We start from the raw sequence: 12,909 nt of genomic DNA on the forward strand, positions 1-12,909 counted from the left end.
TGAGGTGGGTTTCAGTGGGGGTTTCAGTCAGTAAAATGGAAGTTACAGTTCATTCATTCCCCACAATCCACGGGCTGTCCACTCCAGTGATTCAGCCACAGGGAATATTTAAGCTGCAGCTTTGTCTGTTCCAAGGATTATGAATTCCCTGATCATCAGCTCCAGGTTTCACTCAGATCCATCTCTGACTGACACAACGGCCTCTGGGATCAGAGAAAGGTCATCCTGTGGCCTCACAGCTCCATTATTTGTGTCAAATATCAAATATCCCCTGGGATACTTCCAAATAGAAAATTTTCGACGTGGAAAGCCTCGAAGTTGGGTGGGTTTGGTCCCATATCAGTCACCTGCCTCCTCAAATGTCCTGCCCTGGGTCCAATGACCCCTCACAGGCTGCTGGGCAGACACTGCTGGAGGCTTAGAAGAAGCTTTGAGGTCTCCAACCTGCAGAATATGAATCCCAAAGAGGAGGATCTGTCCCTGACCTGGGTTTGGGCTCAACCATGAGCCTCTGGACTCTCCACAGGTGGCTTTGGACTCTCAGAATGAGGCCCAATTGGCCCTTGAGAGTCAATTTAGCTTTTTTTGCCAAGTCCTAAACCAAACCCAACCCACCCTGTCCTTCCTGGCATGGTCTCAAACCAAACCCAACCTGCCCTGTCCTTCCTGGCGTGGTCTCCCTCCTGCCAGCAGCACTTGGGCTGGGGGTTGGTCTCGTTTGGGAATGCTCAGCCCAGCCCTGGTCACTCCATCCACGGCCACAACCCCCTGGCAACCACCTCCCTCTTCTCCAGCACGGGGGACCTCGGAGCCGTGGACCCCCCTGGGGGCAGGGGGGACGCATAAAGGGAGGGCTCAAACTTGTAACCTGCCAAAATGTTCTTCTGGGGCTCTTTCAGCACCGACCAGAAGGCCTCAGGCCTTGGGCTGTGTCCCTGTGCCTCAGGTCCCAGGGTCTGCAGGACCACCATGGAGGTGGAATCCTCAGGCTCCCAGTCCTGGGCACTCCACGGCAGGGAGGCGCTCCCGAGGGCAACTTTCTTTTTTTCTTCTCTCCTGGAAAGGAGTTTCCTTTCTCCTTCTCTTCTGAGGGGATCCAGGAGGCCTCTCACTTCTCCTTCCCTTCCGAAACGAACTTGCTTTTTTCCTTTTCTTGCGGGAGAAACTTTCTTTTCTCCTCCTTTTCTTCCAGAAGAAACGTTCTTTTCTCCTTTTCTTCCAGGAGAAACTTTCTTTTCTCCTTTTCCTCCAGGAGGAACTTTCTTTTCACCTTCTTTTCCAGGAGGAATTTTCTTCTCTCCTTCTTTTCCAGGAGGAACTTTCTTTTCTCCTTTTCCAGGAGGAGCTTTCTTTTCTCCTTCTCTTCCAAGGGAATCTTCTGATGCTCCTTCTCTTCCAAGGGAATCTTTTGATGCTCCTTCTTTTCCAAGGGAATCTTTGGATGTTCCTTCTCTTCCAGAACGAACTTTCTTTTCTCTTTCTCTTCTAAGGGAATCTTTTGATGCTCCTTCTCTTCTAAGGGAATCTTTTGATGCTCCTCCTCTTCCAGAATGAACTTTCTTTTCTCCTCTTCTTCCAAGGGAATCTTTTGATGCTCCTTCTCCTCCCAAATGAACTTTCTTTTCTCCTTCTCTTCCAAGGGAATCTTTTGCTTCTCCTTCTCCTCCTGCCCTGCCCCTCTGAGTGGTTGTTGCCTCTCCCTGGCCCTGCTCTGACACTTGGCCCTTGGGGGTGGGTTTGCCCTTGGCTTGGTCAGTCCCAAACTGCTTTTTTCCAGCAGCAGCAGCAGCCCCTGGGATCTCTGGCAGCTTCCTGGGAGGACACAACAGGAGGGGGCTGAGCCACATCCTGCCCACAGGAGCCAGCCCTGTGCCATGGGGAGCTCCAGCAGCCTCTCCCAGGGGGTTTGGCGCTGGGGAAGGGGCTCTGGCTGCAGCCCTGAGCCTCCAGTTCTCACCTGACCCCAGAGCTGTCCTTCATCTCCGTCTCCCCCTCGTCCCAGGGCTGCTTGCCCGCCTTAGCAGAGGAGCGAGCGGGCACGGCCAGTCCTGGAAATCTCCCTGGAACCAGGAAGGAGAGCATGGCTGTGATGTCTCCAGAGGCCTGGCACCCTCCCCAGTGCCAGCACCCCAACCCCTGAGGTGACAGAGCCTCCCTCAAAAGCAGAGGGAGCTTCCCAGAGCCTTTGGATCTGCACCCTCCTCCTCCTCCTGCTGGACCCAGGGCACCTCCCTCCCCAGAGCTCAGCCAGCCTGAGGAGAATTGGCTGGGCTAGGCTGGCCCCAAGCTTTGGCACAAGTCAGATCCTCATGACAATCATCCCCAGGGATTCTCCCATCAGACCACAGAAGCCAGCTGCCCCGGCTACAGAAACCAGATGGGAGCTGCTTTACCTTCCATGCCTTGCCTGACAGGTGGCAAACTCTCTTTTTGCCACCCTTTGTCCCCACCAGGGACGTGTCTCAAGGCCCTGAGACGGTCCCTGAACAGTGAGAGGGGCAGACTCGCCGGTTCAAACCTGGAGACAAAGAGGAGGCACAAGCCTGAGCCACAGCACCACCACCAGCTGCCCACAGGGCACTTCGGCACTGGCTTTTTTCCCAATCCTAAGGACTGCCCTGGGAAATGGGAGCACCCAGGAAAGGATTCCTGGCCATGACGGGAGAGCAAGTGTCGCCTAAAATCCTTGCCCTGTCCCCTCAGGTCTGCTGGCAGGAATGATGGGCAACCAGACATGAGAGCGAGGGGCCAGGCTGGAAAAGCCCTCTGAGATCATGGAGCCCAACCTGTGACCCAACCCCACCTTGTCACCCAGCCCATGGCACTGATGCCACATCCAGGCTCTGCTCAAACCCCTCCAGGGATGGAGAATCCACCCCCTCTCTGGGCAGCCCCTTCCAGTGGCTGATCCCTCTCTCTGGGAAGAACTTCCCAATGTCCATCCTAAACCTGCCCTGGGGCAGCTCAAGGCTGTGCCCTGGTTGTCTCAGGCAGAGCCTGAAGCCGCCAGAATTCCGTGCTCACTCGGGAAAGACGAGGACGCGGCTCGTGAAAGCCAGGGAAGCAACGGGCACCTCACGGGACACCACCAGGTCCAGCTGCTGGAAAACCTGCAGCAGAGAAACGTGGGGGTGCCAGGACACCCTCGGCGTGGCCAAGGCACTCGGGAGAGGAGGAGCTCAGGGCAGCAAGGGTCAGAGACCCGCTGGCCACGTCACGGGGTGTCCTCCACCAGCAGAGTGGAGGCTCACCTTGAAGGTAGCCCTGTCCTGGATCTTCTTCCCGGTCATCTTCTCCAGGAAGTCGGGGTAGAACCTCATGTGTGCCTTCCCGCCTTCGATGAGCAGCACCCCCACGTCCCTGAGGATGAAGGCGACGCTCTCGCCCTTGGCCAGGCAGTGGTACAGGAGGGATGTGGTGCCCAGGATGCAGCTCTCTGCTTTCCTCCTGGACACGGACGCCTGCCCAGCCACCTCGGCGTATTTCAGAGGCTCCAGCTGCTTATCCCCTGGGAAACCACAGCGGAGAGGGGGAGGAATTCCCGCAGGATCGTTTCCCGAGGGCTGTTCGTTGCAGCCATCACCCAGAACGTCCCCAGGGTCAGACCTGCTCCCTCTGCTTGCAGGAAAGGAGTGTGATCCCCCCCTTCAGCCCAGCCCTGCAGCCAGCCAGGGCTCACTCCCTGCCTTACCAGCCAGGTCAGTGGGGTTGTCCGTGAGATTGGAGGCTCCTCCGAGGTTCCTGGCCAGGTAGAACACCGGCCTTTGGAGGGTCACAGCCCTGTCCCCCACGTGGATCTCAGTGTGGACCACGTCAAAGGAGCCAAGGGTGGGGACTCGGACCCCCTGCAGCAGGAGGGAAAGGCCAAAGGGTGAGGGCTGGGCAGAGGGAAGAGCTGGGAATGGTTCCATCCAGGGGTGGCACCTCGGACCAGACCCTGCCAGCTCCCACTGAGCCAGGACAGTGGGGAGAGCCCTGGGCAGGGGATGCCAAGGCCTCTTTTTCACTTCTCCCCCAAAAAGCAGAGCTGGGGTGAGGGCAGAGGCAGCTCCAGGGTCTCCTGTGGTACAACCCCCCCCTCCCAGAGGTGACACCACCCCGCACAAACTCCCTTCGTCCCTCCATGGGGACTTTTGATGTGGGTTTGCTGCTTTCTGAGGAGGGCAAGAGGAGCTGCAGGCCACCCTCCAGGGCCATGGGGACTCCCAGATTCCTTGGGTGCTCATGAGGTGGGTGTTGTCCCACCTTGTGCTGCAGGAGCTGCTGTTGGACGTATCCAGACACCGCACTCCAGACAGCCCTTCGCTCTGGAAAGCCAAGGAAAGCCAAGTCAGGCTCTGCTCCTGCTGGTTCTCAGCCCTCCAACCCCCCTGGCTGTGGGGTTTGGGGTGGACTGAAACGCTGGTAAATGTCTAAAATGTTGGCAAACTCATGGAAAGCCTTTTTGTCAATCAGCAAGGGAGCCACTGCCCGTCTGGGGCCACCAAAGCCTGTACCTGTGGGGGTGATGCTGGGCATCATGAAGATGGAATCCATCCCATCCCAGAAGTCCATCTTGGTCTGGCACATGTTGCCAGTTTGGTCCTGAGCGGCCACAGCCATGCTCTCGGTGACAAAAGGTGTTCACCCTGTGGATTGGCTCCTCCAGAGTGCAGATCCCAGCACCCCACAGCCCCTTCTGTCCCCACGTGTCACAGACTCCGTGTGACATCACAGCGCCACGGACCTCCCAGACCAGGCTCTTGAAAAGGATGCTCTGGGGCCCTCCGGGCTTCGAGCTCTGAAATCATAAACCTTGGAATTTTCGAGCTGTGAAAAAAATAATCAAAAGAAAAATAATCCTTTGGACCTTGAAATTGTGTTTTTTGGCTGAAAATTGTGTGGGGGTGCATGGGGGGGGTGGTGCAGTAGAGCACTGCCAAGCAAAAACCTACCAGAATTCCCTCAAGGCACAGCCCAGTGTAGCCAACACCAATAAAAGCAGGTGCAGGTGCCTCTTTCTTGTGTGTAAAAATACCCTACAGGTTAAAAATAGGTATATAAATATAGGTATAAAAATATAGGGTAAAGATAGGGTGAAAATGCCCTGTCTATTGACACAGATTCGTCAAGTGAGCAGAACTGTGTGTTGTGCTGGAGGTTTGGAAGTCAGGGGGAATAGAGACAATAAAATACAGTGGAAAAAAAAAGATGAATGGCTTGGCTTTGGAGACATTTAATGAATCAATCAGTGCTCAAAGCCCAGGGTGCAGAGGGGCTGAAGGACGAGGAGTTGATCTATGCTGTGGGCTCCTCAGAAACAACTCGAACACGTAATGCCAGGTGACAGGATGAAATGGGCTTATGAAGTGAACAAGACTGTGATTTGGAGTGACCTCCAGCCTGCCCAATCTGCAGCAGCAAAACCTTTCTGACACCCAAGGAAAGCGTGATGGATCTTTTATGGCTTCTGGGAGGACGTCAGAGGCTACCTGAGATAGTTTATCTAACTCTGGTCTTGAGTGATCAGGGAGGCTGAGGGGATTAAGGAGGGGATCTGATGCACTCAGAGCTGCTGCATTTTTGGGAAGATGAACTGGACATCCCACCCGGTGATTTAAAGTCAATAAAGAGAATGAGGGCAACCATTAAAGCAGTCTGAGGGGGGAGCAAAAGGAAAGGCTGGTTCCAGGGTCAGAGCACGGGGTGGGGGGACATAAAGGAAAACCCCCAGGGCTGAGGTGACAGCTGGGGATGCTCCTGCAACCTCCAAACCCGCCTGTTTGTCCTTCATGGTGCAGCTGGAGAGAGTCTCAGCCCCATGGATAAAATAGGGATGTAATTCATCAAGTTTTTGCCCGTGAATGTGTGCCCTGTTTGTCCTTCATCAGCCCTTTTCCTCTCCTCCTTCAGCTTCCCAAATACGACGTACAAATATTATGCCTTCTAATAACATTAATAATTTCATAATATTAATGATTTCACCATATTTTAATAATGCCCCGTTCAATCATAACGTACTTTTACTCCAAAAGAAACTGTGAGTCCTGCAAGCTACAGAACAGGCCAAAAAAACACCAGAGAAAGCCAAGTGTGCTGGGCTTTGTTTGGGGTTTTTTTTTTTATAAAAAAAAAGAAAAAATATTTTAGAAATAATAAAAGAAATAATATTTTAGAAAAAAAAATATCTTCAACAGGAAAATTCTTACAGATAGGGGACACAATACAATCAGCACTGGACCTGTGGTTGTTTCCACAGTTGCATATTTTTAGACTCAGCAGCTCGAATTGGGGGAAAAGTTGCATTTTGAATGGAAATTCTCTGAAGCTGCAAAGTTCATTCTCTAGTTCAGCACAGCTTGGACTCAACTTGCACAGCAGGTTGACAGGCACAAAAATGCCTTCAGAAGCTGAAATTCCAACGAGCTGAAGATGGTTCTGTCCTGGCCCACATTTAATCCCATCACAGCAAAGAAATGGCTCTCCCAAAACAAGGCCCTGCCCTGCTGCAGTTGTTTCCATTGCTGAAAAAAAAAAAAGGAAAGAATCCAAAGGGAATTCTCAAAGGCCAGATAAAAGTGGGAAAGGCCAGATAAAAAGTGGGAAAGGCCTGGTTTCTTGGAAGGTGGAAAAACCACCCCCAGCCTCCCTGCTCGGGCTGAATTCAGGCTCCAAATTATTCAGGCTCTTGGAGCACCAGTGAAAAGTCCTGAGCAAACAGACCTGTCCCTCTCCCAGGATGGAGCAGGAGTGGGAACGCCTGGAAAACTCCCTCTCTCCGATTGCACAAGTGTGATGGATGCACTGCCTGAGTTAAATTTACAGGAACGAGAGAGAATGGAAGGGAAAACAAACAGAAACCAGGAGGAGGAATTAATGATGCCTCTAATGAAGAGAAATCAAAACTCATTTGCCGTTTTGGGAGGAGAAGGCAACTTCCACAACACCATCACAGCACGAGCCCAACAACAGCAAATCGATGTCTTTGCCTGTCAGAGCCAGCGTGGTAAATTGTTATTTTCCGTGATTTAATTTTCCCTTTTAAAAGCAAGTGCTTCATCCTGCTCAGCTCCGAGGAGAGAACCCCCATTATTTAATTTAAACCAGCTTAAAAAACATCAGCCCAACGAGCTCGAGCACGGAACGCAGGGTTGTGATGGAGGTGCTCGAGCTCCCTACGAGGAGCAACATTTCTTTTTTTACCAGGAGGGGGGAAAAACGAGGCACAAGGGCCCGATTAAAATGAAGTCAGTGTTCAAATAAGCACGATGGAACGATGTCTGTGATCTGCAGAAACGCAGGGAACAGCTGGGACGCTGCTTTTGTTTCACCTCCTCCTGGAAGAAGGGGGGGAAATTTCGGCAGCACGTTCCCCCAAAGGGGCATTTCCAGGGTCACCTTTGGAATGGCTTGCATGTTTGAATGAATTGGTTAAATGTTAATTGCTGATTGATTAATCCTGGGTGGTGATTCAGGTCTCTTAGCACAGAGCTGAAATCTTGTTATACAATGGATTAAAGCAACAGGGTGGGTATTTTTAAACATGACCCCCGACATCTGTGGTATTTCTGGCAGGTTAATTGGGAGCCAATTAACATGGGGAGAGTTAATTACTGAACCTGTTGGGTTTTCTTGCAGGAAAATTCAGCTGCATGAAGACAAACCCTCACAAACTGATCAAAAATACCATCGATTTTGTGAGGTGTCGGCACAAATCTCAATAATTATGTGCCTTAAATAGAACTTGAAGCACCCAAATCTTCTGATCCTCCTGCCCCAGCATGTCCTGAGAGCAGGATCTGGGTGCCTTTTGCTGAATAACACCTTTAAAACAAGGGTTTTTAAAGCAGCACCGGCGAATTATTTCGTGACTCAACATACCTGGCAACTTCCTCCAGGGTTTTGTATTTATGAGGGGGGTTTTATTGCCCCTTATTCCTCCTTCCCAACAAAATAATGATGGTTATTAGGCTTTCTGCTCACCTGTTCCCTTCCTACTCCACGTCTCTATGGCCAAGTGGAGAGTCTGCCTGGAGATTTCAATTAGCTCTGAATGAAATGTTGCTCATTAATAAGACCGGTAAAACATCCGCCAATTAGCTCGGGGTGAGGAGGGAACCGAGAGGAACAGGAATGTGCCTTATTTTTAGGCTGAATGCCTCATGTTTATGGAGACTTCTCTAATTTAAATGTGAGGAGGAAAAATCCCAGGGCAACTGGAGCTTTTGGGGAAGTTTTGGTGTCTAAAATAGAGGGAACACCGAGCATTTGACGCGTTTTCTGGTGAAAACAGAGTGGCTTTGTAAAAACAGCAGAAAACAGGAGGTTTGTGTTATGAATTGTTAAGAAAAAGGTGGGAGGAATCCCAGTTATGGACTTCTGGGAGTAAATGCTGAGCAAATTAACGGGGTGTAGGGAGGGAGGGAGGCACTGGGTCAGCAATGGGTAAACATCTCCCTCTTCCATGAGACAGAATAAGAGGTTTGAAACAGAAAAAACTCCAAAAAAAAAACCCCAATTTTTAGGTAGAAAAGCCTGTGGGTGGGCAGATGGCAGGAATTCCCTGGGTTTGGGAGCAGTCACGTCCAGCCTGAGGCAAAGCCCGGATGGTTTTCCCCCAGGCTTGCCCAATCTGGGATATTTTAACCCAGTTCTGCACCGGTGGAGGATTAAACTGCACGGGGAGAGGGCCTGGAAACGTCAGGAAAAGCTGCAAAGCAGGAACATTCCACGGCAGTGGAAGAGCCAGGAGAGGGAGCCCAGACACCACTGACTGCAGCCACCCTTTAAATGACGTTTCATCTCCTGAAGATGCCTAATTTTCCACCAAAAAAAACCCCAAAAGGGACAACTTTCAATGTCTATTTCTATTTAGAATTATATTTGATTTACATTTTGCCTAGATTTATATTATTTGCATTTATATTTACGTTTATGTTTATGTTAAAACATAAGGAAATGTTTTGGGTGTTTCCACAGGCCTTTCCAAATAAATCAGACCTTTCTCAGTCTGATTTCTCCAATCAGACTTGCACTAGGTGTGCATTTTTAATTGGGGATTTTTCTGAAGTTCCACGGTTTCCTGGCTGTTTATTTGTTGCCCTGAGTCATTTAATAAAGGTTGCAGTGCTCAGTTTGGCTTCTCTTGTTGCTTCTCCTTAGGAAAGATGCGTGACCTCTGCCTGATGCAGGAGAACAAAGTGCAGTTGGCAGCAATTAATGTCCAAGTGGGAGCAGAAAATGTTCATTATTGTGAATTTTGTTAAAAAAGAACACTTTCTCCTCCATCTGCCTTAAATCCTCTGTGTGCTCTCAGGTTGTGTTTTTGACCCCGTTTGTGGTTGTGCTTGTCCTTCCTGATGTCTCCCAAAGCCAAGACAGGTAAAACGAGGCCAAATGTCCCCACCATGCCCATTCATCCCCCATTTTCATTCCCACACTAAAGAAAGCCCAGCCTATTTCCTGCCCAGAAATATTCAGGAACATTTCTGCTGCTTCTCAGCGGGGCTGAGAATGAACTGAGTGGCTTTGCTCCACCACAAGAATGGGATCTGGTTACAGCCCTGGCTCCTGTTTACTTTAGCAAGCAAATCCCAGAGACACTCGAATCCTTCAGTGCTCCCATCAACATCTGTCATGTCAGAGCGAGAAATGAATGTACAGACTGTTAAATTGGGTAAATATATATATATATATATATATATAGTGCACACCATGTGCTGTTCCAGCAGGTTGAGAGCCATATGACTGATGGATAACACAGCTCCTTTCCTGCACTGTGGAGAGTAAATAAAGGTTTGAAAGAGAAGTGCTTCTATTTTTAATCCCCTAATGTGAAGCCACCCCAGTCTTGGCTAAAATGTGCTGTCTGAATGTACCTCAACCGGCTTTGTGGGAACCACTTACACTTTGTGTTTGTCTGTGACTTCCAAACACTCCAAGTCTACTCCACACCCAAATATTTGCCAGAAGTGCAGCTCAGATGAATAGGGCTCCGATGATCATCAGGAGGAAACAGCTCTAAATTCAATTATTTCTATCCCTGCAGCTCCCCTCTCACTACATAACGTTCTAAAGGAATTAACAAATTGTTAATTGGAAGGGGGGTTTAAAAACACCCAGCGGTTAAGAAAAGAACCCAGGACAAAATCAGCAGAAAATGGGATGTGAAGAGGGAAATACAAGGAAATAAGGAAACATAACACAGACCAATCTTTGCCTTTTAAACAGCTTTAACTGCACTACCCATTCAGCCCTGCGAGAAACACCACCTAGCTATTTGTTTCCCTTTTCACAACAAAACAGTGGGGCAATTTGAGAATGAGAAATGAGAAATTCGGCAGGAGCTCCTGTCATTCTGGCAGACTTTCTGCATGCACCACACACAGCTTTTCCCCCTCAGAACCTCCTGCTGCAAACTCTGCTTCTTGATCCAAGGGGGGAAAAAGAGTTTTCTGTTGGTTTTATTAATGTTTCTGTCTCGTCTCTTCTTCTCCTCCTGGCACATTTTTTTTTTCCCCCCCCAGTAAATCGAACTATTCACTTCTGCGTGGGTTTAGCCAGGCATGAAGTGGTAACAGCGGTGCTGGGGTGCACTTTTCAAGCTTAATTAATGGGCATAATAGGCTTCAAAATTCTTGACAGGGCTTTTTTTCGTGCTATAAATATTATTTTCTTGCTCAGGCTGGAGATGAACCCCTTGGGGAAGTTTATATGGGATTGCCCATTAATAGTAAAGTTGTGGTAAATGTGAGTTTTAGCAGATAATGGTGGCATGAAGGTGGAACACGAGACAGCTGAGCAGTGATTTTGGAGCCTGAGGAACTTCCACTTCAGAGTAGAATACCCTCTGTGTTCCAGCTCAGCCAGCTTTCAGTGGAAGGTGGATCCCTGCTTTATTCAGGATCACAAACTAAACTTACCATGTTGGAGACACAGGAATAAAAATCACTAAATAACAGGTGTGGTCACCCTCAACCTCCTCCTAAAATCCTGGCCCTGGAGTCTGTTTTGTTCAAGTTTAAATTAGTTATGAGAAAACCCCACTTAGCATTTTACCAATAACCTAAAGCTGTGAAGTGAGTTATTTACACATGAATTAAATGGCTGTCAGAAGTCCAGGGTCACAAAATTATGCAGACATTTCATTCCTATCGAGGTGTTTAACTCCTAAAATCAGAGTCTGCATCTTCAAGGGCTTAGAATTAGAGAATGGTTTGGGTTGGAAGGGATGTTAAAGATCATCCTCTTCCACCTTCCACTAGACCAGGTTGTTCCAACCACCCAGCCAAACTTAGAGATTTGGGCTTATCTTCCTCGGTCTCGATTAATCCTCACCTAAAAAAAATGAGGTGGCTTGGCTGCAATCCCTAAAATACGGAATGGGAGTGACAAGAACACGGTTGGATGAACACAAAACATCCCCGTGGGCATTGACAAAACAGAACACGAGGCTGAAACCACCTGAAACGAGAGCAAGGTGAGGATTCCCAGCTCAGCTGCACCCTTAGAGCCACAGAAAGGCGTTTAAAAATTACTAGATATCGTACAAACACACCAAAACCACCGTGTTTTGAGGAATAGCTCGGAAAATAAGAGGCCATCTGGTGGCAGAGCTCCCCGGGGTTTTAAAAATAGCACTGCCTGGGCTGCAGGCACAGCTCCTCCTGCATTCACATGCTGATTAACCATCTGATTTGTCAGGCGTTTAACTCTGACAGCTGCTTTGCAGCAATCTAAGTGTGGGCATTAAGCTCTCGTAAAAACACTCGTGGCCATTATCGGGCAGCACACACCGTGTGTGCCAAGCAGGGGGAAAAAAAATAAAAAATAAATAAAATAAAATTACCAGAACTGCATTGTTATTGTCTCCAAGCAAAAAGTATTATTAGCAGCGCTGGAACATCTCCAGTTCTCCATCCAATCACACTCGGTTCCCACTGCTAATGGGATCTTGCTGGTTTTAGGGTCCAGGAGCAAGATTTCTCACAGGTGGGAATGCTCAGAGAACGGCCTTGCACTCACATGGAAATGCCAGGTATCAAATCCTTCCCATCCCAGCAGCATTTGCCAGGAACTCTCCATCGCTCCTGCGTATGAATAAACAGAATAATTTGTAAATATTCTGCATTGGCCAAGGAAGTCTCGATGTTTTCCTCTTCGGTCTGCTTTTTGGGGGAACTATCAGCAAGGTTTAATCAATTCATCATCATCCTTTAGCCCAGAGGGTACCAGTGTGGATGTCCTGAGGCAGGAGGAACACAGACCCTTCTGCAGCAGAAGAATCAGCCTCTGAAAGCCCTTTCAGTCCAAGACAGCAAGGTCAGAAGGGGGTTTATTGCCAACTGTCACGCAACAGAGGTCAAAAATTAATGCTGGGGATAATTAACACCATCACTTACACTGCAGTCACCAGTAATTAGTTGGTGGTGGTGGCTCAGACCACCTTCCATTGCTCAAGCTTTTCACTGCCTGCAGCTGCCACCAACTGCTCCTCTGTGTTGCAGGCAGATAATAAACTTCTCTGGTTTCTTAACCCCTTGGGTTTTTTGCTTCCCTCCCCTGAGTGGGGGAGGAATTTTGTCTTGGCATGGCCTAGCAGTGAACAAGTCAAAATATTGAATGAATATTGCGCTGAAATCAGTTAAAATAGCAGTGAGGGGCACAGTGGGCAGCAGGTGATGCTGAGCTAAAGGGAATTCCAGGAGCATTTTGAAGGTGCCAGTCTTGGGTGTGCTGGACTCTCTCCTTTTTCCCTTGATTTAATCACACAGCAGAAAATCACATGTCAATCAATCAGGAACTAATGTGGTTGGCACTTCCCCGCTAGTGCAGTCCCAATGCACTGGGAGAGTGATAAAACATGGTTAATAAACTATAATTCAGAGATGAGCACAAGTGTTATTCAAAGGACAAAAATTCCCCTCTCTT

The 12,909-nt window shown here is 49.1% G+C and overlaps 1 protein-coding gene across 1 annotated transcript; it reads right to left on the reverse strand.

Moving 5' to 3' along the window:
- Window positions 1–743: 743 nt before the first annotated feature.
- LOC114068182 lies at window positions 744–4,632 on the reverse strand. The gene is made up of 10 exons (XM_027904102.1): window positions 4,497–4,632; window positions 4,246–4,307; window positions 3,692–3,845; window positions 3,252–3,508; window positions 3,025–3,110; window positions 2,394–2,518; window positions 1,958–2,060; window positions 1,611–1,812; window positions 1,271–1,520; window positions 744–823 (listed from the first exon to the last, which is right to left on the reverse strand). The coding sequence occupies exons 1-10, from the start codon at window positions 4,600–4,602 to the stop codon at window positions 744–746; spliced, it is 1,425 nt and encodes a 474-aa protein (XP_027759903.1). The 5' UTR covers window positions 4,603–4,632.
- Between the last annotated feature and the right edge of the window lie 8,277 nt (window positions 4,633–12,909).

The sequence above is a fragment of the Empidonax traillii genome, unplaced genomic scaffold, assembly GCF_003031625.1.
Source record: "Empidonax traillii isolate 1590-97213 ecotype Southwest subspecies unplaced genomic scaffold, ASM303162v1 scaffold1011:size275050, whole genome shotgun sequence".
Classification (NCBI taxonomy): Eukaryota; Metazoa; Chordata; class Aves; order Passeriformes; family Tyrannidae; genus Empidonax; species Empidonax traillii.

Coding starts and splice junctions, on each gene's coding strand:
- LOC114068182 (XM_027904102.1), bottom strand. CDS start 4,602: ATGGCTGTGGCCGCTCAGGACCAAACTGGCAACATGTGCCAGACCAAG. Junction 3,846..4,245: donor AGCAGCTCCTGCAGCACAAG/GTGGGACAACAC, acceptor CTCCTGCTGCAG/GGGGTCCGAGTCCCCACCCT. Junction 3,509..3,691: donor CAACCCCACTGACCTGGCTG/GTAAGGCAGGGA, acceptor GTGGTTTCCCAG/GGGATAAGCAGCTGGAGCCT.